Source organism: Triturus cristatus, chromosome 5_2 (assembly GCF_964204655.1).
Source record: "Triturus cristatus chromosome 5_2, aTriCri1.1, whole genome shotgun sequence".
Taxonomy (NCBI): domain Eukaryota; kingdom Metazoa; phylum Chordata; class Amphibia; order Caudata; family Salamandridae; genus Triturus; species Triturus cristatus.
The window spans coordinates 372,797,077-372,822,423 of NC_140588.1; the positions used below are offsets into that span (position 1 = coordinate 372,797,077).

Consider the following 25,347-nt stretch of genomic DNA (forward strand, 5'->3'; position numbering starts at 1 on the left):
CCCTCTCTCTCTCGTTTGATTTCTAGCTCTTTCCACTATCACCACAGTCTTCGCCGTCCGGTGTCTTGTGCCTACATATCACCAGTTCCATCCATTCTCTCCTCTTCCTACCTGGGTCTGCTAGGACATACATAGGTGAAGTAATAGATTCATTGCTCCATGTAAGCGTGCATAAATGCTTCCCAGCAATGATCCTGCTTGTTACTCACATCAGCAAGGATGCATGTGCAGCAATCACCGTACACACCAGATATTTTGGTTTTTATATTTTTTTTCTTTGTATCATAGCATCTTGAATCGTAGCCACTGATACTGGTTTCAAAATAATATCGGGGTTCTCGTAGTCCGCTATACATGTGGTTGGAGCAGTCACTTCTGAAGTTGGCCGCTATAGTTGGTGTCCGGATTACCCCTGTGTCATAATGAGATACTACACAGGTTTATTATGGGCAGGTTATAATTGCACGCTTTGAATGATGGGTAACAGACCTATGTTTACCTTAATGTTTGAAAGGTTCATCCTTCAGTGAGCTTGTTTAAGCATGCCGTTGACTCATTGGAGATCATTGCCACTATGATGAAAGTAAGGGGGCTGTCCTTTTGCGTTAAAGTCCCTTCTGTTCTTAAAGGGCCTCCTATGAATTATGAAGCCAAGCTAACGGGACTGTTCGGCCTGATGGTTGAATAGGTAATGTTGGAGGTCTAATTCTAAATACATCTCTAGTTTGTCGGCTGCAGAATCTAATAATCGATTATATTGATTTTTTTTCCCCCATGAGCATAGTATCTGTCTATTTGTCCATGAAGAGCAGAATAACCAAATACTCTATTATGACATTTACTACTTTGACTTAAGGCAAGGCATGCTTATTTAAGGAGACTTGTGAGCAGCACTAAAGTTTGGCATTGTGGTTGGTACACTATGGACCAGAAAGCAAGCCATGCCGATACTGAACCATTTCTCACTTGACCTATGAGGTGGCCTGCAGTTGCTTTGTGAGCGTGGTTACCGCTCCTTAAATGGAAATTGCCGTATGGCTATTGATAACATTGCAGTGGCTTGATCCTTGGCCATCGTGATTTTTCCTTCTATAAGTGGGCCATCTTAGCAAAATTCGTGGTGTGCTTCTGTATAGCATTGGATTACGTGATTACGGGTCTGCAATTCAGTCCTGATGATGGTCCAAAGAAAATTATGAAGAGGTATGAAACAATGACTATTTACACTGATTGGACTATTTCACTGTGAATTATCTACAGCATCGTTGCTTACCTAAGGTGCTTACTTGAGTCCCACAGTGTTTTTCTTTCTCACTCATTTACCAACTGTATATTTTTGGATTTTAATTGTTGTGCTTCCAGTGGGTTCGACCCTTCTCTCGGTGATTGTATAGAGTAGACAATAACGTATTTTTTGATAATTGAACGTTGTGTCTCTCTCTGGTGCTTTTTGCTTTGTGTGGTTAATCAACTTAACTGGCTCTTACCATTGTTTTGTGTATTGGTGTATAGTATACCCAAACACTGTATGTGTATATTGTGTAAGCTCTAGTTCGCTTTAACTAGTAGAGTTAGTATCAAATAGATGCCTTCGAGTCACCTTGCTATCTTTTTCATATAATTTTTTTCAACTAACAAAATTCATTATACATTTTGAAAGCCAGGGAGATGAAACCGAATACGTGAGAAGCAGCAGATTAGGAAGTGGGTGGGCTGTGAACACAATGATCAGTTGGAGAACTGTACTAAACTTGCTATTGGTCAAATGCAAATTCTTCACAGTATTAATTAGTCTTGTTTTATTTCTTCCAGATTACTGAATCATGGAAATCTGCCCTGTAAATGAGCAGGTGAGACTTGCTTCTGAACATTATTGGCATGCGTGAACTTTACAGATTTGCTAAAACCTGCTGAACAAACACAATATTTCAGTTTCTTTTTGATTTGTGATAAATGTTTGCATAGCCTCAGCCAAAAGTTTATATGTACAATTGCTATGTTGTAGAGCGATACGACCACCAAGGTGGACGGATGGTGACGCAGTTTTTGTTGCGCAATGAAAGGCCAGTGACGTAATTAACCTTTTGCTAAATGTTTAAAGAGGTGAACCGTGTTTGGACTTTGCCTGAAAGATTTCTAGTGTTTACAGACCTTGTAGAAAGATTCAGCAGTGCAGTAATGTGGTTATCACAGACCGGATTATTTCCCCCAAAAACTAGATAGAGTAAGATGGCGTTTGTGTGTGAGAACACTTTATACTCAAAAATTGATTACCCCGTATTTGTGCCACTGTGCTTGCTTGCTATGTGCATGATAAACAATTTTTTTCACCTAAGTGGAACTTAGGTGCGCAAAAAAGCTACCTGCGAGTGCAGATGCCATGAGAGTGGTTAAAGGAAACCAGATGGGGAGACATTCACTCATAGATTAAATTAATTGTGTACTATGAGCCTCTACAACAGATTGTCTGTAGTAGTACTTTCAGGGATCGCAGTGGGGAAGAGGCTCCAGCAGGGAGAATGCCATGCCGAATGTTGTGTTATGTTGTATTTATTTTCAGACTATAAGTTTGCTGAACATTTTGGGCCTATGGTTAACAAAAACCTTTAGAAACACACAACTGCTGGGAAGATCCATAGACTTGTACGCTTGTGGGCATCCACAAAAAGGTTGATGCTTGTTTCCTACCTAGGACGAGCATGTAAATATCACTATTGCAAAAGGCTCCTCCTGGATGGATCATGGGAGACAACACACTAATATTTCAGAGGTGTGCTGGGGGTTATCGAGGGAGCGCTTGATTGGGAAGCTGTCATCCCTGAAGGGAACAAAAGTAAAATACCAGAAAAGTGGTAAAGCATATTTCTGCCCAGTATACTCCCAACAATTTGGCCGCTGCCAAGTCTATGGAACAGGCATGGAGGAACCATGGAAATATACAATTTGAACATAAATCCTCTGGAATCTACAAAGAAAATTTTGTGAATCCTTTAAGTTGTGAATTAGCTAATTTATAGATTTAAGTCTTTAATACGCACGTTTTCGCCATTTAAAAAACGTTCTATTAAATGGGACTACTTTTCTCATAATGGATACAAATCTTTGAATAGTATAGCAAACCATAAATGTATAATTCGTGGTGCTGATAGTGAAGGTTACCAAGCTACCCAAGTATCTGATCTGTAAATGCACACTGTGCGGAAGCTGCCTTCTGATGGCACACTGCCTGACAATAATCTTAATTTCTGAAAAATCATCAGTACATCACACAATGTGTCACAATTAAGATTTTTGTGTAATACTATGATGGGATCAAAAATCACCTTAACTGATGTGTTAAGCACTTTTAGACATTAATATTTCAAGTTGTGTTATCTGTAACAAATGTCATTTTAGCTCCTACTGTTATTTGCAGTTATTTAGATTTGCTTATAATGAACTTCTGTAAGTTTTAAAGTATTTCATAAGAAGGCATTAGCAAGTGAACTCTTGAAAAATTAAAAGCTCTTCCGGTACGGGCTCAAAGACTACCATTTCCTTCAACTGGAAAAAGATGATAGACCACAAACCGAGGATATAATTGCAAGTTAGGTGTGTATCTTAGCTTTGGAAGGCTTATCCAACAATGTAAATGGTTGGAATGGGTATGGAAACCACTGTTAGAGGAGATGAGCCAGGGAGAGCTGAATGCCTTTTGCCCCCCAGATGGATGGATGGGTTTATTTCATTAGATGACTGACCCGCAAGGGCTTCCATGACGGCACCCTTTTGAAGGCTGATAAAGCTACTACAAGATATCCAGTATCTTAATTAAATGACTGGTTGGTGCACACTTGGCTGTGAGGGTAGAGAGAATTTTGTTAATGGTATTTTTCTTGTTGTTCTGTTTTTTGGTGGAATTCCAGAAGCAACATTGTAACCGATAAAGCAATCAGTTTTTTTCTCGTATTGTTTCCTAAAAAGTCAAGTAATATTAATTTGGGAAAAAAAATTAGAAGCTGATTTTCAACTTTAACAACCACAATTGCTCTAGCGTCCCTTTTCCAAATCTCGTGTGCATAGTACAAATACTGGAAATTATTTTCCTTCATGTTTTCCAATGCTATGGGGTGCTTGGGAAGTTAACTGCCTAGATGTACAAGACATGGGCACATCTAGATGACACAAGGGTATACACAAATTCAATACAAGCATCTTGTGCAGAAATAAAGCATACTTCCTGTTACTTGCTGTAGAAGAGTTGGACCCTGTTTTTATTTTTAGTCTTTTGTTACCATATGGTCTTTGTCTCACTGCATAGCACTTTACCCCACCACATGGGATGGCGTATCCGCACTGGGTACTTGGCTGACTGTAACAAATTGGCTTTAAATTCTTTTTGCTCTCCTTAGCTGCATTTCATGTATGATCTGGTGGGGGTAATCAAATATAAGGGCGCACAAGCCTCGTCTTCTATATGTGCTCGATTTTGTACTTTAGTTTCGCTGGTGCCCAAAGCAGTTGTCTGTACACAGGCACACCAACAGTGTGGCCCTTTGAAAGGGGGCAGTCCTGTTTCTCAGTTTGCTGTTTTCCACTGAGAAGACAGCTGGGGAGGAAGGGAAACCAGAAGCAGAACAACTGGACATGAAGGAAGCCAACTGCTTTGGGATGAAGCTGGCCATTGTGTGTCTAAGTCATGCCTTTTATTGCCAACACCCAGATTATTCAGAAGCAGTACGGCTAAAATTGATTTTTTTAAATTTCTTTTTAGTTCTTGGAGTACGCTCATTAGCGTTTTTAGAGTTGTGTGTACTTTAGGTGGCCTTATTAAAACCTGCACAACAGCTGGCTGTTCCAGTCCATTTACCTCTGTACGTTTCCGTTATCTTGAGCACAAGACCAGGGTGATTTTTTGGCAGATGTATCAAAGTACTGACCTGTCCTTCGGTCACTGTTGAGCGTGCACAGAAGGTCAAAAAAAGCTTTGAAAAGGTATCATGAATTGGGCAAAAAAATTCTCAGCCCCTGTAACCTATAAAGATGCCTGCGTAGCTTGTACATTGCGCTGAAGTGAAAAGTGGGGAGTAAATGCGACTGTACTGTACTGTTCTGCTCTCAGCAGTAAAACCGCTGTAAGGGTTTTTGTGCAGATCCTTGGGGATTGTGTCTTTTTACTGAGAAGTGCCACCCCACACACTTGAACATTAACTAAAATGGTCAGCACAGCTTTGCCTTTCTCTGGAGAATTTGAGACTTAAATAAAGCTGTGACTTTTTCAATCGCTAACTAGTCTTTTTCCTTAACTAAGTTCAATTTTAGCAGCATAGCCCTGACTGGTGGATTTTATAATGAAATTACATGGATGTTTAACACCTTCAGCATCGCATGTCATAGAAAAGGGCAGCATTAAGGTTTTTGGGTTTAGAGCTCATACTTGTTATTGATCAACATAGTATTCCTCATTCATGCCCTGCCCAGTCCCATTTTAGTGACTGGGCCGCACATTAACAGTTCAGAATGTGCACACTGTGTATCAGTGATTTGGCAGTGAGATTAGCAATCCTAGAGATTTGCATCGTGAGTGTTCACCTGCCGGGTTTGTTATCTCCGAGTATTACACGCCATCAGACGAATGCTAATTGACAACTGTGCCAAGCACCTCCATCTAAACATTCAAGTTTTATAAGTGTAGACCCTTGATTTAGGTTAGAAAAACAAAATGAGTGAATTGCTTCAGTTAATATCAGTGGCTGGCAGTTTACTGTGTGCCAGCATCCGGTTTATCATATTTTTTTGCCTTCCATGCCACCTCAGACAAGACCCATATGCAATTCAACCTTGATCCTGCTCCAATAAGAACAGTCCAGCCCTACAGCCAGACCAGGCCCCTCTTAACCAAACACAATCAACCTCAGATTGAAGTCGGCCTACTCGGGCCTCATCAGGAGGGTGCAGCCTGGGTTGTATGGCAGAGTGAGCACCTGACCTATGTCTGGACATACTTGTTTTTTTGGGGGGGTGATCTCACTCTGGATAGGAGAATTGCTTGAAATCTCAACCACTGCTAATTACTCTCGGCTGGAATTTAATCCATCAAAACCAGTCTGGGTTACTTGTGTTCTCTATCTAGAGTGGCAAATGTGTGAAAAATGATGGATTAGAATGCAGTCAGAACAATTGCCAGTATCTGAGATTATTTCAAGCATGTGATATGTATGCTCATACGTGGGTCCCATGCTCACTGTACCATAGAACTCAAGCTGTGCTTCACTGATGAGGCCTAAGTAGGCTAAGCCCACTCTTGGGTCGCTTATGTTACCATGTCGGGAGGACTTGGTGCGGCAGTTTGAGCTGGACTGTACCTGTTTGAGCAGTATATAAACTGATTTACACAAGGTGGTTTTGTGGCAAAATGAAAAATACTGGACGGGGATGCAGCCCAAGTGAATTCCAGTGGCTATTAAGCATGTCTTCCACCCCTCTGTTTGTTGCACTTGATTTAAGTGAGGTGCATGTGTGGGAGGGAGAGTTTTTAGTAAATGTTTTAAGTCTGGCTCAAAAGCGCAGCTGACGGCAAACATCTTGTTACCAATTCTTTAAAATATATAGAGTGCACTTTGTCTCCACTCACAGGAATGTTACTCTCTCAGCTCATGATATTGGTTATTTGATGTATCATTCTGATTTTCAGGAACTGTTTCCTTAGAAATGCACGAGGGACTATTTTACATCTGAAAATACACTCAATCGCCATGCTGTTTGTCACATTCAATTATCTATCTACTATATCCATTCTATACAGAAAACAATCTTTGTTTTGGTTTTTCTACTATTTTTGGCCAAGCGAACAGGGATATTGTGATAGCATTTGAGCATGCAGCGCGTATATGCAGCGTTTAGGAATGCCTTTGTTCACAGTTGTCACTAAAGCCTGAATGTTTGTGTTTGTCAATGCTTGTTTGCTTTTCTAAACACCCGGCATGATCCATAGTCACATAGCAGGCTGCCCTGCAGCCACCCTCTCTGTTTATTTATCAGTGATCGAATAGAAATTAATCGTTAAAGAAGAATATTCCTAGACACCCAAATTCAACCAAGTGTTTTGTTTCAGAGCGGGCTCCGTCTGGCTATCTGTTGCCCAGCCCTTTTGGATCCTATCAGTCAGCCCGCTTGGAAAATTATTTTAATCGGAATAAATATGTGGCAAATGATTTTAGATCAACCTTTTGACAGCAAGTGAGCAATTATAAACAGTAGAGTAGGGTGATTGAACTGCTTTGCTTTTACACTCCGATATTGTGTTTTCACAGTGGGAACCATGGTGTTTAATATCTTGTTTTAAAGTACAACAGAGTCTCACACTTGGAAAGGGACCCACTCCCCTGTCTCATTATGACTTCTTTCTTTCCTATAGGCTGCATTGTATTGGCGTCCCAGTGTTAGCAACAGTGAGATTTCTCTGTCAAGCAGTTTTTCTTCAGGGTCCCGGCAGCATTCGCTCTTTCAGCAGCAAGTAGAAAAAGGTAATCTAGGAATTGTGTGCAGGGTTATTTGTACATTGTACCACTTCACCAGTGAGCACATTTGAGCATGAATTCTGTTCTCTGTGTTTAAAAAGTAACCATGCATCTGTGGGGGCACAGAGTGGTTTCACAAAGTGCAAATATATAAAATAAAAATCTTTTTGGGTGTACATTTTTATTTGCATTTTAAATGAACCAATACATTCCAAAATATAGTCAGATACATTACCCCAACTCCATTCCCACCCTTCTGCCTGCTGCTTTGAATGGATCATTGGATTTTCCTTAGAAACAACAAAGCGGGGCAGTGGGGTGCGGGCTCAGGAGCAGCCAGTCCCAGCGGTAGAATTGTATCTTTTTTCTCCCCACGTACCGATACTGTCACGCTCCCACGCCCCACCTGCATATCATGCATGGCCTGATCAGGTCCAGGTTAACCTCAGTCATACTCATGGCTACACATGGGTACCACTGCGCGTATGATGTGCTCACACCAAAAGGGAAAGAGTCTGGATAAGGTATATGCATATTCATGCATGACTGATGCCTGCTTTTTAAAATCCTCTTTATTGTATTGGGCTTTTTAAAAAAAAGTTGTGTAACGTGACAGTTACACTTTGTGCATTATTTATATTACATCATTACTACACAGTCTAAGTATTTGCGGGCATGCAGTTCATCTACACAACAATGTCCATGTGCTCTTTTTTGGTCTATATGCAGTGCACATAGTATATAATCTATATGACGTGGATCTGTTCACCGAACGTGGGCCTGGTGCATCCCTTTGGATAGGCTCATGGGCCTTGGTTTCTAGCTCCTACTTCAGTACAAGAAGGGTCAGGCTCCTAGTTTTCACAAAAAATCGTGGGAAGACGGATGAGATGTTTTAACATAAGATTGCTTGGATCATTTCACGCAGCAGACTTGTTACAACTTTTCGGTCACTCTGGTGTGCTGAGTTTCATCCCTAGAATCCCTAAATCGATTTGTAGATAGTAAGTTAGAGCTGGATGCTGAAAGTAAACCTGATGTGAAGGGGCAGCTGTTTCAGGCACACATCAACTTGCCTGTCATTTAAAAAAATATTTTGTTATTTTATTTACTGCTTTTATAAAGCAGTGTTACAACCGTTGGGTACTTTTACAGTGCTGCTTGCAAAGAGGAAACCCCAATTCCTCCATTCCATTTTAGGCGAAATGCAGTGACCTACAAGGAATGCCGCCCCTTCACGCGCCCACCATGGGTTGTAACGATAACAGGTTAGATATGTTCTTTTAGTGCAGAGAGAAGAAAGGTCAGTTACAGGTATCTTGCTGAGTATACTGCTGACATTGGTGTCGGATCTATCAAAACACATGCAGGGCCAGCCCATCTCAACAGATGTGCACTCCTTGCGGATGTGCAAGGCATGTTGTCCATGTGTCTTTTCATGTTTGTGCAAAGAAGCAGTGACATGATTTGGCTGTACATGTTAGAAAGATAGATCAACTCTTCTCTTCTGTCCCCTGCCCACTCTAGCCTCTCTCAAAGCCAATGAAAGGAGTCACCTGCTGCTTTCTGAACACATCTGGGCTGCTGCCTCACCTCCCGTCCATCTTACAGTCAGTTACGATCCTGGTGAAGTCACAGATGGCAGGCAGGGCTCCAAAGTGGGGAGGCCCAAGCACGCTGAAGTCCGAGGATGTATTCAGCGCTATTTTACGTGGTATCTAGAGACCAGGGGCAGCCATTCAGACCGCAGTTGCCTGCAGTGATGTAGAGGCAGATGTCTATGTCGATCCTCAGTTTGAAGGTTTTGTTAGGCCTCAGCCACCCAAATATGCATCCCAGTTTCCCTTGAGCACCACTTCCCTGTGCATTTTTGTGCAGCTTTACAGCTACCTTTCTAATTCCATTTTCTTGTTCGATTTTGTTTTTCCAGTTTTCGAGAGGGTCAACGAGGACCAGTCCATTTCGAGGTGCGCAAAAGCAACGGAGGGCTGCAAGCCAGAAAAAAAAATACAACTTCAGCAGTCTGAGCAGGAGAATAGAGGTAAAGATATAACGTGACCTTCACAACCATGATATTCTCAGCAGGCTAATGAAGATTGTTGAACCTTCTTCCTTACATCCAGGAACCCGTAGATGGGACTGAGGCACAGCTGCCTTTGCCTCTGATGCCCCCCTCTCCTGAACAATATGATCAGACTCCTTTGACTTTACTGTCAAAAATAACTCCCAAATCAGGCAGTGAAACCCCAAGGGCTTGGGACCTAGACATGGTAATTCACTTGACTTTGACCAGATTTTCTACAGATTTTTGGGAAATCGGGGCTTCCCGCCGTGTCATTCTCTCATCATATAATATCATGTCAGGTGTCTCATAATGAGCTACAAAAAAATATATATATTTTATCAGCTTGTTGGTACACAAAGTGGGACAAAATATATATGTAATAATCAGATCATAAAATAGGGGTATACATCATGATGTTTAAAATTCTACTTTTAGTTTCCCATTTAGCGGTTGATGCATCCATCCTTTTGGGGATAGTAGATAACTTCAACCGTGAAAGCAGCACAAAATAGAGTAAACATGCAATTCCCATTGTAGTAGTATGCTGTTTATTACCATTGTTGAGGGCGGGGCACCATGGCCCATTTGAGGCCTCATTGAGTGTTGGTTCCCGCACCCCACAAAAATGGTAATAAATAATACCATACACTGCACACCTACATATATGCTATCTATATTTGTACCTGTGTATTATATTGCTTCTGCAAAGTTTGTCGAATTTTTATAGTGCATGTACATAAATTAATTGCTTGCATAGTGCATTTTGGTGCAGAGCCTGTCTGAGGGTAAAGATTTATCCTGCAGAGGAGGGGGTGTTTGCCGTGCGGGATTTCCTAACACAAGCTTTGGTCCAAAAAGTGAACAAGGCATTAAGTGGGTGTAAGTATCTGAAAGAAACACGTTAGTTAGATTCCTCACCTTAGAATATCCCCAGGCGTCAGACTGGATCCGGAAGATTTTTCGTCAGCAATACCCCTTGCGCGTCGCTAGGCGTCGTCTGCGGCTCCGCGTCCGTCGTCGGCGTCGTGCGCCGGGATGACGTCGTCGGAGTACTTAGACGCCGCCCTCGCGCGCTGACGTCAGTTCTTCTTTTTTCCGCGCCAGTAAGCGCAGATCCGGGAGAGCTACCCCTTTTAGTCTTTTTTGACTAAATCTTTTTGATCATTTTTGATCCTTGTCTGTCGACATCTGGTGCCGGTAGGATGCCTGGGTTCAAGGCTTGTGAAGATTGTCATCGACTGATGTCGGTGACCGATCACCACCGCCGGTGCCTCTACTGCTTAGGCCTCGACCACGACGCGGAGTCGTGCAACGACTGTCAGGCCCTGACTTCGAAGGCTAGGCGGGAGCGGTCCCACAAGCTTCTGGAGCTTCGCCACTCGGCTCCGCGTCGTGCGCGATCCCGGTCCAGGAGGAGGTCCAAGGATCGCTCGCGGAGCCCTAGCCGACGCCACCATCGCTCGTCGGGCTCCAAGTCGTCGGGTAAGTCCAAACACTCTAAGAAGTCCAAGCGGCGACATCGCTCTTCGGACTCCCCTCGCCGGTCGCGCGACTCGGCCGAGGGTCCAAGTGGTTCCACCCCCGCGGCTCCGGCGGAGCCGCAGGTGCCGCGTCCGCCCCCATACCTTCCGGTCCCTGGGGCTGACGCGGCGCCGGCGGAGATCAGTGCCTTCCTCTCGGCCATGAGGAGCCTGGCCCCGCCGTCGACGCCCGCTGGCGCGCCTTCGGGCCCCGCGGACTCGACTGGGCGACCTCGCGTGCCGGCGGCTCCGGCCCCGGCGCCGTCGACGACTCCGGTCTCGACGCCGCAGGTCCCCGCGGGGCCCTTGCCTGGGCCCCAGTCGACGCCGGTTGACCTTGTCACTCCTCCACCGGCGCCGACGCCTGAACCACCGACGCCGTCACCGGCGCCACCGACGCCGACGCCTGTGACGCCGACGCCCCGGTTTAGCCCTCATCCGGACCCGACGCCGGCACGGCGTCCGCCGACGCCGCATCCGACGCCGCTTGAGTCCTACCATCTCTACAGTCCGGTTCCGATCATTCCTCCTGTTTATCAGGAATCGGAAGAAGGGGGCGACTGGGAGGGGTTCGAGGACCCTCTGGCTGTTCAGTCACAGCTTTCTCAGGACTGGGCAGATGAACTGGGGGAGGCCAGCGGGCTGGACACCTCGCCAGACGCTGGATTCACTTCTCCTCCGACCGTGGCTTCGGAGGAGGGTGCAGCATTTTCTGTGGTGCTGCGCAAGGCGGCTGAGGCCCTTGGGCTCGAGTTGCCTGCCGTGGCTGTGAGGACCAACATCCTCACTGAGGTGCTTCAAACCTCAGCAAGCTCCACTGAGCCTCTGCTGCCGTTCAACGAGGCCCTCACTGACGTTCTGCAGGGCACCTGGTCCAAGCCCTCCACAGTTCCTCCTGTGGATAGGAACGTTGCCAGGCGCCACCGCCCTGCTCCGGGCGACCCCAGTTTCCTGTCCCAACACCCCACCCCCGAGAGTCTGGTTATCCAGGCCTCTACTTCCCAATCCTCCTTCCCGACCGCTCCGCCGGACCGGGATTCCAAGAGACTCGAGCAGTTTGGCAAGAAACTGTTCTCGTCCCTTAGTTTGGGCCTGCGGTCCTTAAATACCGCCTGTCTCTTGGACCGTTATTCCCATTCCCTGTGGGATACGGTGGAGGACGTGCTGCCCCTGTGTCCGGAGGAGGTCCGGACGCGTCTTACCCAGGCTTTGGCCGATGGGAGGGATGCGGCACGGCACGCCATAAGATGTGGGCTTGACACCACGGACTCGCTAGGTCGGGCGATTTCCACCACGGTGGCGCTCCGCCGCCACGCCTGGATGCGGTCCACGTCATTTTCCGGGGATGTCCAGAACACCCTCATGGACATGCCCTTTGATGGCACTCGCCTGTTTGGTGAGAAGGCGGACAGTGCGCTGAACCGTTTTAAGGACTCCCGGGCTACGGCCAAGTCCTTGGGCCTCTCGGCTCCGCGGGCGCACACCTCCGCTTTTCGCCCCTTTCGTGGCCAAGGAAGGGGCGCCTCCTCCCGTCCGCAAAGCCACCAGCCGCAGAACCAACCTGCGCGCGGTCGCGGACGTGGCTTCCGCCGTGGCGGAAATGGAGGCCGACGTGGTCAGCCCACATCCACCCCGGCAGCATCCGCCTCAAAGCCTTCCTAGTCCGAGCTTTCAGGCCCATACCACGCCAGTGGGCGGCAGAGTTCGCCATCACCTGCTCCACTGGCGGTCCATTACATCGGACAGGTGGGTGCTGCAAATCGTCCGAAGGGGCTACTCCCTCCCCTTCGAGACGACCCCTCCAGCCATGCCACCGCAGCACCACCGTATCTCGGGGGATCATTTGGATCTTCTCCGCGAGGAAGTTTCGGCTCTCTTGGCCAAGGGGGCCGTCGAGCGCGTTCCGAGTCCAGAAGTAGGTCGTGGTTGTTATTCCCACTACTTTCTGGTTCCCAAGAAGGGCAAGGGGGGCCTGCGCCCTATCTTGGACCTCCGGAACGTCAATGCCTTCCTCCGAAAGGAAAGGTTCAAGATGCTCACGTTGGCTCAGGTTTTAGCTGCCCTAGACCCTGGAGACTGGATGGTAGCGTTGGACTTGCAGGACGCATATTTCCATATCCCCGTCCTGCCGGCCCACCGGCGTTACCTGCGGTTCACGGTGGGCCAAGAGCACTTTCAGTTTACCGTGCTCCCCTTCGGCCTCACCAGTGCCCCTCGGGTGTTCACGAAAGTGATGGCGGTGGTCGCAGCTCATCTGCGCAGATCAGGGGTCCCAGTCTTCCCCTATCTCGACGACTGGTTGTTGAAGGCGGGCTCGCCCCAGGCAGTCGTCTCCCACCTCCAGACTACGGCGGATCTCCTGCATTTGCTGGGGTTTTCCATCAACGTATCTGTAAGAAACATTAGTTAGTTAGATTCCTCACCGACCCACCCATCCTCCCCGTTCTGCGAACTGACATCTAGGGTTAAGGTTGTCCTTTCAGGCCCCTAGATTTTCTTTTTGGCACCAGTGTCGGTCTTTGCATGGCTCTGCGTTCCTGGCGCGGAAGGCTATGTACAAGAACTGACGTCAGCGCGCGAGGGCGGCGTCTAAGTACTCTGACGACGTCATCCCGGCGCACGACGCCGACGACGGACGCGGAGCCGCAGACGACGCCTAGCGACGCGCAAGGGGTATTGCTGACGAAAAATCTTCCGGATCCAGTCTGACGCCTGGGGATATTCTAAGGTGAGGAATCTAACTAACTAATGTTTCTTACAGATACATCGTTACCGAAGGTTAGTAACTTGTTCTTTACCCCTGTCCTTGGTTTCAGAAGGGATTCGAGATAGGTCTTGGGACCTGCCTCCATAAACTTGTTTCTTTGAGGATGTTTGGGCTGTTTCTAATAGGGTGCATTACATTCTGAGTGGAGAAGGCCAAGTCTTGTTTTTGTACCTCCACCTAATGCGTGTGAGTTGTGGATATGTAGTCTATTGCTTAGGAGTCCTGATGGGCCTATTACAAAGGGGTGTGTTTGACTGACCTTTCCTTTGTGATTTGGTGAGTGATTGTGTGTGCAGGTGGTCGATGTTTGTACTATGTTGCTGGTTACACCTGCATAGGTGTACTTTAGCTGAAAACTTGGGCTGAGATTATGATTGGATGATGTGTTCTACTCTATGGATATGGGGCTTAAGCTGTGAGGTTTAGCTCAGTCAAGCTCCTTGTTTCTGTTTGTAGTGTATCTGGATCATTCTCTCTGGTATTATGCCTGGTGTCCTCACTCTGATTCCCATGTTTTTGCGTTCCTCTTTATTGTCTCCCCGAGTCCTGGTTGCAGCCTTTCCGGTTCGTGTTGTGAACTCAAGCAATTTCAATTCGTAGTTCTAGATTTTATTCTCTATATATCTTGATGATCTTCTGAACTCTTAGATTTTTCTATTAAATGTTCAAACATATAATTGTGATAAGAGGGATGGGTTCTGAAGTCCAAAGGAGCAATACCTACAGATCCGTCAGTTACGAATAACCCAATTTAATATGCCTTAAGAGCGCTGATCTGCTATTGTATACATTGATGACTAACTAGTTGCCTCAAACTGCCAGATGCAGAGTATGCCAGTTTTATGTGAATTGGAAATTGGTAGTCTGTTGTTCGAGACCGGGGATTATGCTGGTTTCTGGGAAGCCGAGGTACTTGACATGTTTTGCAAATACATTATGCTTATCTTAGCAGCCTGTTCCTGATGGTAGGAAAGTGTGGATGTCTAATGCCAAGTGTAGACTGTTGCTGGATGTGCACACTGCCTTGTGGTGCTTGATGTGGACACAGCAACCTACTGTTGTGGCGTAGTATTGAATGAGACTCATAGCAGTGGTGTCCAGATGCATAAATAAGGGTGTGACATTTTATTATGCGAAACATATATAATGGTTGAATTGCGACGTTTATATATTGCAGTACCAAACTTCTGATGGACCTATTATGTGCTGCCAGTGCTTCATATTGTTTGTTCTCAAACAGTTTGCGGTATCTTCTTGAAATGTAATCTTTTTTAGGAGCAACTTTTTTGAAAGAATGGCTGCTCTTCGTTATGTATCTCAAAGTAGTGTTTTCTGACCTTCTAGGGGATGAGCAGGAAGACGTGAAAAGCAACAACCACGCAGGAACACCAAGTCTGGCTAAGGTCCCCGAGGGTTCAGACTTGTCCTCCATCAACGCTATGATGACGGCAGTGATGAGCGTAGCACAGATTGCTGAAAACAGCGACAACCCTCAAAATGTCAAGTGCTCTCCAAAGTCTCTGGCACCAAATCGGATGGGCAGGCGGACCCTGGTAAGGAGACCATTCTCAAACTGCCTGTTTGTTGAAACAAGCCCACTTACGTCTGTGACCCATGCCAAGCATGGAGTACTGCACTGGACCTATTTTATTATGTGTGTGGTCCGGCCTATCAACTGCAGCCTTTTTGACTAAAAAACAGACAAGTGCTTTATACACCTACTTAGTTTTTAGAGATTATGAAACCACATGTATTTTGCACAATATGCAAGATTTGTACAGTATATGGATTGAATAGTCGATACGATACAATTTGTGGCCTGTTCAACTGCTTGTCATTGCTGATTATTTACGTAGGAAAGATGCACTGTAGGCCAGTAAAGTTTGTAATAGTTTTAATTCCATAGTAACTTAAAAATATATATTTTTATATATATATTCCCTTGTCACTTGAAAAAAGTGGAAGGTGAGGAATTCAGCGGGGTAAGGATTGTACGCTTATTCCCTTACTTTCATTACAGTAAGCTTTTAAGTGGAGGAAAGGATTGGACATCCGGTGTGTGAAAGAGTGGGAAGTTTTAAGGACTGAGGGCCTGGTAACTTAAAACTCAAGTGCACGAAAAGTGTCATCTACGCTTGAAAGTTAAAGATCCGATTTACAATACGAGGAATGTAATTTTTTTCTTACAGGCGCAGACGGCACTTTCCACTGCTGAAATTCTCCCAGTGGATACATTTTCCTACTGTGTAAGTGTGAATGGAAGTGTGGGGGGAAATGAGTGTTCTTATTACAGTAATCATTGCAAATGTGATGAACACCCATGGAGTTGCAACTTTATCGATATTCATGCATTTGCTGCCTTCACTACACAGGTAGCCTTACTCGTATGTCTATTGAGTATGTCCCTGTTTATGGTGGGAACACTCCGAATTTTGTAGTAGTGTTAAGGAAGTAAATTTTCCACAGAAAATTGTTTTTCAGGCGGAGAAAGGAAGAACTATGTGTACAGTGCTACAGATTGTCCGCTTAGAGGACTTTCTGTAATGTTAGTGCTGAAAGGCATACATCTGAGTTAGTCTTCCAGGTGTAACTTTTTAAATCCCAAAAAGTGAGTAACCTGATGCAGATTGTTGGCATACAGGTCGGATTTTGTAGTATTACTCAGTGTCGGACAATCCGTGGCCCACATTATAGTGCATATTAGTTGAATAATTTTTATTATTTTAGTTCTCGGACTAATGCCGTTAGCAACATTGAGCTGTAAAGAAGAAATGCAAGTGGGAATATAGAGGTGTATTTACTCGCATGGTATTGATGACATGAGAAGATGAGGGAACCTTCTATGCAAGCAGTGCAGCATCAAAGGGAGTTAACTGTTCTCAGTATGCTGGGCTGTGCATCAGGCATCAGTGGTGCCCTGCCCTTTTCGAAAATTCTTGTCCTCAATTTGAATTTCCCAGCATGTTTGCATCTTGGGCTCAAGGGAGTCTGTTTTGCCTAGAGCTCGTCTGGTTTCCATGGGATTAGGAACACTTAACATTTTTAGGAAACGCATACTATTGCTTCCGCTGAAACTCTTGTTTTCGCAAGTCCCAGTTCAGCCGCAGCTAATCGAGCACCTATCTTCACCTTCCCAGTGACGCTCCAGTCACCTGCCGCTGAAGCCTACGAGAGAGGCTGCTGGATGCTCAACTCGCCGCTAAAGCGACCTTGTTACTACAGACAGCTGCCATCATCCGTGTCCTGTGGGGGTTCCGGGGTGATTCTTTCTACTACATTGTCGAAAGATATGGGTTAAAGTTATGGTGGATGATGAGAATAAAGGAACTAACTGGCCTAATCATTTCTGTGAGTCGCACAATCGCAGCACCACCCCAGAATGGTAGTCTTAATTTAATTAATTAATTAATTATTTCTTTATTTCGGCCAATTTGGCCATAAAAGACACATGTATATAAAAAAACAGAGAATCATAATAGCATACATGCAACAACACTTTAAAATAGTAAGTTTAAAAATGTAATACAAGAATAAATTTTCATCTCCTCAATTTAAAACACATTTCATTTTAGGAACAGATTTTTATAAGCATATACAGAGGTCCTACTCAGAGTATCTGACCAAGTTTCCTGCGAATAATATACACAGAGTAAAGGAACCTGCTTATGCTAAATACAATAAACTGGGTTGTATTGCTTTTTATAATCCTGTATGCTGTAGAACAGGATCTGGTTCCTAGGAGAGTACACATGGGTTTTAGCCATTTCTTTCGAGCCTTCAGGTAGGCACTACATCCAAACAACATGTGAACCTCATTCTCCGTACAGGAGTTTAAGCACATAGGACAACACCCGCTTTTGTCATTCAGGCCTCCCAGTCTTTTCTGTGACCAGCGTTCTGTATTATAGTTCAGCATAAGGATCCCATATCTAAACTTCAAGTAAAGGGACTTTGCAATAGGTGGCTCAATTTCATCCAAAAAGGATTCGAAGCGGGGTTCGTCCTTAAAGGATAAAAAACCTTGAATTAGAGACCCAACTCTACTTTCATGTACGAGCCTGTCACTCATATAGGACCAAAAGGCTCGTTTTACTATAGATTTAGAAAAGGCCGGTAAATTTTCAGGATTCTCCCACATTGAGTACAATCCCAGAAGCATGAACCATTTTTTAATATGCACAAGCCACTGAATAGAGTTAAAAGAATCAAGAATCAACAATTCTTGAAGGCCATTTCTGTATTCGAGCAGTTCTGGGGTGGACCATAACCTAACCCAAAACATTAATGGTCTTATAATGGCAAAGTAATCTGTTCTTTTAAAATTCAAATCGAGCTGGAGGGGTATTAAAGGTGTACTATTCGGGACCCTAACAATAGCTCTCATAAATTTATTGTCCAAGCCCTGAAAGCTGTCTCTGGCCCAAGGTCCCCATATCTCTGCTCCATACAACACAGCAGATTGAATTTTAAATTTAAAAAGCTCTAAGACAGGGGTTACACTCTTGCTTGTGCTAGCGTTCAGTCTACGTATAATAGGTTTAACGTTGTGGGCATATGATACCTTACTTTTCTCAACTTGGGCCTTCCAACTTAGTTTTGAATCAAGTGCAACGCCCAAATAGGAAAAGTTTTCCACAGTTCCTAATTTCTGGCCATTCAAAGTCAAAAACCCTCTGTCCGGTTTGCTGGGGTTTAATGCCATACATTTCGTTTTATCAGCATTTATTTCCAGACCCTTGGTCATGCAATAACAGCTAAAGGAGTTTAAGAGTGCCTGGAGTCCTTTCTTGGTCTGGGATATAAGAATGGTGTCGTCCGCAAAGAGCAACGCAGGCACCCTCTCTCCATTAAGCTGCGGGGAATCATTAGTACAACCATTCAAATAGTTGGGAGCATCATTAACAAACAAGGAAAACAAGGTAGGGGCCAAGACACACCCTTGGCGAACCCCACGTTCAATGGGGATGTTACGTGTCAGTTCACCATTTGGACCCCACCTAATGTTTGCATAATTTCCAGCATGCAGCTCAACTATTTGAGCCAAAAGACACCCTGGCAAGCCTACTTCACTTAAGGTCCTCCAGAGCAAGTTGCGAGGGACAAGGTCGAATGCGGCTCTCAGATCTACGAAAGCTACATACAAATGACCTTTCCTAATATGCACGTACTTCCAGATCAAACAACAGAATCTGAATATTTGATCTATGGTACTAGTCTTGCTCCTAAAGCCGGCTTGAAATTTAGAGATTATTTTTGAGTCCTCCAGCCAATCATTAATCCGAAATAGTAAGTGTTTGGCATAGAGTTTTTGCAGGGTGTCCATTAGACTAATTGGTCTATAGTTTGAAGGTACCGATCTGTTCCCCTTTTTAAAGATTAACACAACTTCCGCTGCACGCCAACTATCTGGAAAGCGACAGCTTGTAGACAGAACATTAAATAAACGATTTACATAAGGAGCCCATACTTCGATATCGTGTTTATAAAGATCCCCCGGTATTTTGTCAGGGCCTGGTGCTTTGCTATTTTTTAGTTCATTAATCGCCCTTATTGTTTCCTCCAGTGTGAAGTCAAGGGGTTCAATAGGAGGGGGGCACCATAATATCTTGTTGTCATCACCATCCTATTGTTTATAAAGGGATGTGAAATGGGTCACCCATGTCATTTCATCCAAAAACGTGTCTTTTACAGCTCTGCCTGCATGCCCCTCATTTGCCACCAACCTCCAAAACCCAACATTATCATTAGTTTTTGCAGCAACTAGCATTTCTGACCAAATCGACTCTTCCCATAGTTTTTTTGATGTTTTTTGGGCACACTTATATACCTCCCTTGCAAGTTTGACTCCTTCTTTTGATTTGTTTTTAATAGCAAGCAAGAGGTTTCTCTTGGCCAACCTGCATGAGTGATCGTACCATAGTTTTCCGTGACTTCCCACTCTTATATTTTGTTGCTTTTTCCTTGGCATTTTTGACAAGCAAGTTTTTAGTTCACTGAAGAAAACATTGTGTAGTTCGATAAAGTGATCAAAGTGGACAGGTAGAAAAGATTGTCCAGCTATAGGTCCAAACATTTCCCCAAAGAGAGAGTACACCGATGCTAGGGCCTTGCCATCAGACAAAATATAGGGCCATTTTACTGCACGTCTATTATTATTTATGTGTACATCCTCACACATTTTGCCATTGGTGGTCTCAGATGATAAAGTAGCTAGGTTGGTAGTAATATCACTAAACATTTGCACATCAATGTAAAGTTCTAAAGGGTAGTGATCACTTTCCTCCCTACTTGCCACTTTTAAATCAATCAAATAATGCCAAAGGTTAAGTGAAACAAGTATGAAATCTAGATTACTATTGGATTTCGCAAAAGTTGGTTGTTTTGTCAGGTCCGAAGGGAGGCGGCCGTTACATGCTCCAAGACCATGATCTGCCGTTAGCCTAAGCAATTGAACGGCCAAAGTGGAACACTTAACAAAGTTTGAGGTTTCAAGCTGGGGAATTTTGTACACCTGGTCCTCATCCTCAAAGACGTCATTAATACCAGAAACCGGTTCGAAATTACAGTTTAGGTCGCCTCCCAAAATTACCGGGGTATCTCCAACCACCTTTTTCAAAAAGAGATCCAGTGTTTCCAAAGTAGGTGAGACCTTGGAATGGGCAAGTGGTCTATTATAGACGTTGACAATGTAACATTCATTTCCATTTGGGGGTACAATTTTTAGGGCCAGAATATCGGGTGTTCCTGTCTCTATAATTTCAACCCTCATAACCAAGGTGATTTTAAGCCATATGATCAACCCCCCTGACGGTCTCCCCCTATCAGACTGAACTGCCTCAGTGCCATAGGTTTTGTATCCGACTCTATGTGGAACATCTATTGCCCATGTTTCTTGCAATAAACAAAGGTCACTAGTATCAACATAATCAGCCCATTCAGGATCCTTAAGATTTTTACCAACACCAGCAATGTTCCAAGACAAAATGAGAAAACGTGGGGTCAGTCTATTACTGGTTTGGTCATCAAAAGCCGGCATAAGTACCGGCTGATGATGAACATTACCTAACTGTATATCGGCAGTTTGATTCTCTGTCTCAATGACCACATCTCTTACTATAGTATTGGTTCCCCCATCTAGGCAACCCACATCCAGATCGTGACATACTTTATCAGCTGCTAGAGACCTTTCCTTGCTCTGGGGATGATAAGACTTATTACCTAGTATACAGTAGGTGTCATATAACTTGGGAATACAATCTGGCATAGTCCCAAGTCAATCGACAGCATCTAGACAACTGAACCTGTTAAAGGTGGGAATACCAGACCACATATTTCGATCTGCCTGTCTAGCCAAGTTGGGTACATAGCCGTGACACTGTTTGACAGTGTTCCAATTGGACCCATATTGTATGGGCCTAGGTGGGGGGTAAAATAACGATAGAGGCCTGGCTTCAATGGGTGGTGTATCTCCATATGATTTCCATTTGCAAATCTGTTCAACACTATGGGGTTCCTCAAAAGAAATGACTATGCAGTCACCCATAATTGATTTAGCCATGGGTCCTACCCACGGCACCCTACGAACCATGAGGATTTTACTTTTCATATGATTCGGAATGGGTTTATTCGAATTTAACCAATAGATCACTTTATTTTTTAGAGATTGAAAGTTCTCCTCATATTGGTTTTCTAATTCAGGTACCCCTGTAAGAACAATTACAAATGGGCTTGCGTCAGGTGGTAAATCTATATACCCTCCTTTAAAGTTGTTATAAGCATGGCCAGATTGATAGTTTGGCTTATTAGGAACATTGGCAAAAGATCTATCAGTCAAGGATTTATTGCTGACAGGTAGATTAGATGTGGATTTCTGTGGAACAGGGGTGTTGGGGATAGGAGAATGGGTAGTAGCAACATTTGGTAATTGAGGCGTTTTGCTTTGAACATGACCCTTCAGCAGAGATTTGTTAGAGGTATTTGCAGATGACGAGGTCGAGGGAATTATATTTGATGTGACTAATGTATTTGTTATCGATGTTTTATTTGTTCTTTTAACTATTTCCTCTTTTTGCTGCTGTATGCTAGTTGGATTTTTATTCAGAGGTATCACAGGAGCAGTAGCTGGTGCTTGCATAGACACTATGGGTACATCAGTGCAATTGAGACTTAAGCTAGATAGTGTAATAACACTTTTTTCTACCTCAAGCAACTGATTCTCAATGCCAGTTAACCTCACTTCTAATGGCCTGAGTAGTTTCTTAAGCGTATCCCATACCAGTTTTAAAAACTCTTCCCTTCCCTCTTCCTGTCCTACCATGTTCAAAGAATTTCTCTGGCCCTCATTGACAGAGTGGTCAGTCATTATGACCGAGTTTTGCTCATCTGTACTAGCATTGACGCTTTGAACAATTAGAGGCGCTTGGTCAGACATATTATTAACAATACTTACATTGAGTGTTTGCGGGGCCCCCCCTATAATATTTTGGCTAAAGGCTACCTTTGCCTTTTTTCTAGCATACGCAGATATGTTTCCGTTTTCTCTTATGTTTTAATGATGTCTTAACAGGCACCTGGCTTTTAATCGGGTCGGGTCTGTTTCCACCAATACCTTTTGCTTCTCACCATTTTTACTACCCACGATATTCCCTATCAGTGGATCCGAAGATGGAAAGCTTTCAGATACAACACTGACAGAGGGGCCCGAGGGAACAAAGTCTTGATTAATAGAGGGAGTTGTTTCCTCAGCAGTAGAGTGAACCTCGACCAAGGTGATAATTGGTGTGGGGCCAGTAGTGCGCTCAGGGGTTTTTGAGGAGGCAATACTACCTAGAGAGGATTTTTTTCCCTAATGCTAGTTCGGTAGAGAGCCTCCTTGCAGACTCCAGCTCCAAGGATACTCTGTGCTGGAGTTTAGTAATCTCATTATCAATTGAAAGGCTAGTCCTTGTGATAAAATCATCCAGGGTCCCTGTAGCCTTTTTCACGGATTTGGTAGACTTACTCCTAGTTTCACGGACAGACATTATTTAAACTATAGGTTGTTTAAAATTAAAACACAAGCGCAACTAGACAACGCAAAAAAAAATACCAAGAGGGATGGCCCGGTCCGGTCTAAATCGGTCTATAACGGCCTAAAACGGCCCTGTCTTTGCCCAGTCTTAGCCCCGGTCTTTGCCCCGCGCGCGTCCCGCGTACGCGTTGCTATCACTGATTATCAGGGAGAAGAACAGGTGGAGGGGGCGGGAAGAGGACCAGCTGCGGCCGATCAGCGCCGCTGAGCACGCTGGTCCTCGCAGTCCCGCCTCTGTCCTTGGTGTCAGCTGTAATGTCCCTGAAGGCGCGTTGGTGCTCCAATGCACGAGTGGAAACCCAAGGGCTGGATCCCCAACAAGGTCTCTTGCCTGCGAGCGGCTCCCGCGAAGCGGGGGCCGCGAGGCGTGGCGAAGTGGCCAGAAAACGGACAGGCAAACAGGAGCAGCACTCCCAGCAAGGTCAGTGAAGTTACCCAAGCAGCTCCCACTCCGCGGTGATTTTAACGGGTGGAGGGGGCAGGAAGAGGACCAGCTGCGGCCGATCAGCGCCGCTGAGCACGCTGGTCCTCGCAGTCCCGCCTCTGTCCTTGGTGTCAGCTGTAATGTCCCTGAAGGCGCGTTGGTGCTCCAATGCACGAGTGGAAACCCAAGGGCTGGATCCCCAACAAGGTCTCTTGCCTGCGAGCGGCTCCCGCGAAGCGGGGGCCGCGAGGCGTGGCGAAGTGGCCAGAAAACGGACAGGCAAACAGGAGCAGCACTCCCAGCAAGGTCAGTGAAGTTACCCAAGCAGCTCCCACTCCGCGGTGATTTTAACGGGTGGAGGGGGCGGGAAGAGGACCAGCTGCGGCCGATCAGCGCCGCTGAGCACGCTGGTCCTCGCAGTCCCGCCTCTGTCCTTGGTGTCAGCTGTAATGTCCCTGAAGGCGCGTTGGTGCTCCAATGCACGAGTGGAAACCCAAGGGCTGGATCCCCAACAAGGTCTCTTGCCTGCGAGCGGCTCCCGCGAAGCGGGGGCCGCGAGGCGTGGCGAAGTGGCCAGAAAACGGACAGGCAAACAGGAGCAGCACTCCCAGCAAGGTCAGTGAAGTTACCCAAGCAGCTCCCACTCCGCGGTGCTTTTAACGGGTGGAGGGGGCGGGAAGAGGACCAGCTGCAGCCGATCAGCGCCGCTGAGCACGCTGGTCCTCGCAGTCCCGCCTCTGTCCTTGGTGTCAGCTGTAATGTCCCTGAAGGCGCGTTGGTGCTCCAATGCACGAGTGGAAACCCAAGGGCTGGATCCCCAACAAGGTCTCTTGCCTGCGAGCGGCTCCCGCGAAGCGGGGGCCGCGAGGCGTGGCGAAGTGGCCAGAAAACGGACAGGCAAACAGGAGCAGCACTCCCAGCAAGGTCAGTGAAGTTAGTCTTAATTTGATTCAGTAACTGCAAAAGAAAATACAGTTTTACAACTCTGCGTATTTTGAAGCAGTTAACTAAGTTACAACAGTCCTATTATAGACAGCCATTTTACATCATTCCAGTGCTGATATCCTTGATCGACAAATGTTCGTACGGCGTATGTGTCTTCTTCTAAACCATCCGCATCACAGCAAAGCGGTCAACTGTCTCCATGTTGTGACCGTTAATTTCTGTAGTCCTGTTTTTTTAAACAACCGCGCTCATTATGCTTAGTATCCCACAAGACTAATGAAAAGAGTAAAACAACTAGTTCCTGCATAGTTGGTGCCTTTTGGCTAAAGAAAACAGGCATTGGAAGAGCTTATAGGTGTCCCCTTTTTGGACCTTTGGATTTCAAGTATTTGTTGGGGGGGGGGGGGAGTGGGGGGCTGAACAGTGTTGTCAAAAAAGGTTTGTTGCCAATGCTGAACAGCTAAAGTAAAAAAAAATAAACATACCCAGCACATGATGCAGATGATGAGATGCATGGATCATGAATCATGATGCATGCTCCTGTATGTAACCTGATGCTGCTGTTCTTTTTAACTGTATGGCTAGCTCCTGCATGATGACGTGTATGTGCGCATGCATCATCACTCATGCACACGAGTTATATCACTACGACAGGCATATATAGATATATAACTATAAATATATTTATCTATATATCTTTTATTTTTGTTAATGTATTATTCCGAAATGGCAGAAGCCCATCACAGTGAAGTTAGCCAATGGTTGAAGTGGACTGACCCATTGACCCATGCTGTGAAGGCTGTAGTTGGACAGAATAAAAATGTGAAGGACACATCAGTAAACCAGTGAATGAAGATGGTTGGCTGAAAGCCCATATAAGAGGTGTGTGTGCAATTTTGGTCTTGGCTAATGCCAGATCTAAAAAGTAGTTCCCTGAATGTAAGCATTGAATGGTACAATTTATCCCATGAAAAGTGTTGTAAAGAAGCTATACTCCAGGGAAGTGACAAACGCAAAAAAGAGTAAATACAGCAAGCCATTGAATTTGAAGCAAGCA

At 45.1% G+C, this 25,347-nt stretch overlaps 1 protein-coding gene across 7 annotated transcripts in view; it reads left to right on the plus strand.

The window, feature by feature from the left end:
• The window catches only part of RREB1 (ras responsive element binding protein 1), a 244,206-nt gene that overhangs the window by 153,002 nt on the left and 65,857 nt on the right, over nt 1–25,347 (plus strand). For 4 of the 7 annotated variants that reach the window (XM_085607218.1, XM_085607222.1, XM_085607216.1 and 1 more), the window contains 5 exons: nt 1,813–1,850; nt 7,397–7,505; nt 9,430–9,540; nt 15,196–15,404; nt 16,041–16,097. In XM_085607218.1, coding sequence (XP_085463344.1) covers nt 1,824–1,850; nt 7,397–7,505; nt 9,430–9,540; nt 15,196–15,404; nt 16,041–16,097 — 513 coding nt within the window. In that variant the 5' untranslated portion in view covers nt 1,813–1,823. The remainder of the gene's footprint in view (nt 1–1,812; nt 1,851–7,396; nt 7,506–9,429; nt 9,541–15,195; nt 15,405–16,040; nt 16,098–25,347) is intronic. The other 3 variants (XM_085607219.1, XM_085607223.1, XM_085607221.1) reach the window with 1 other exon arrangement.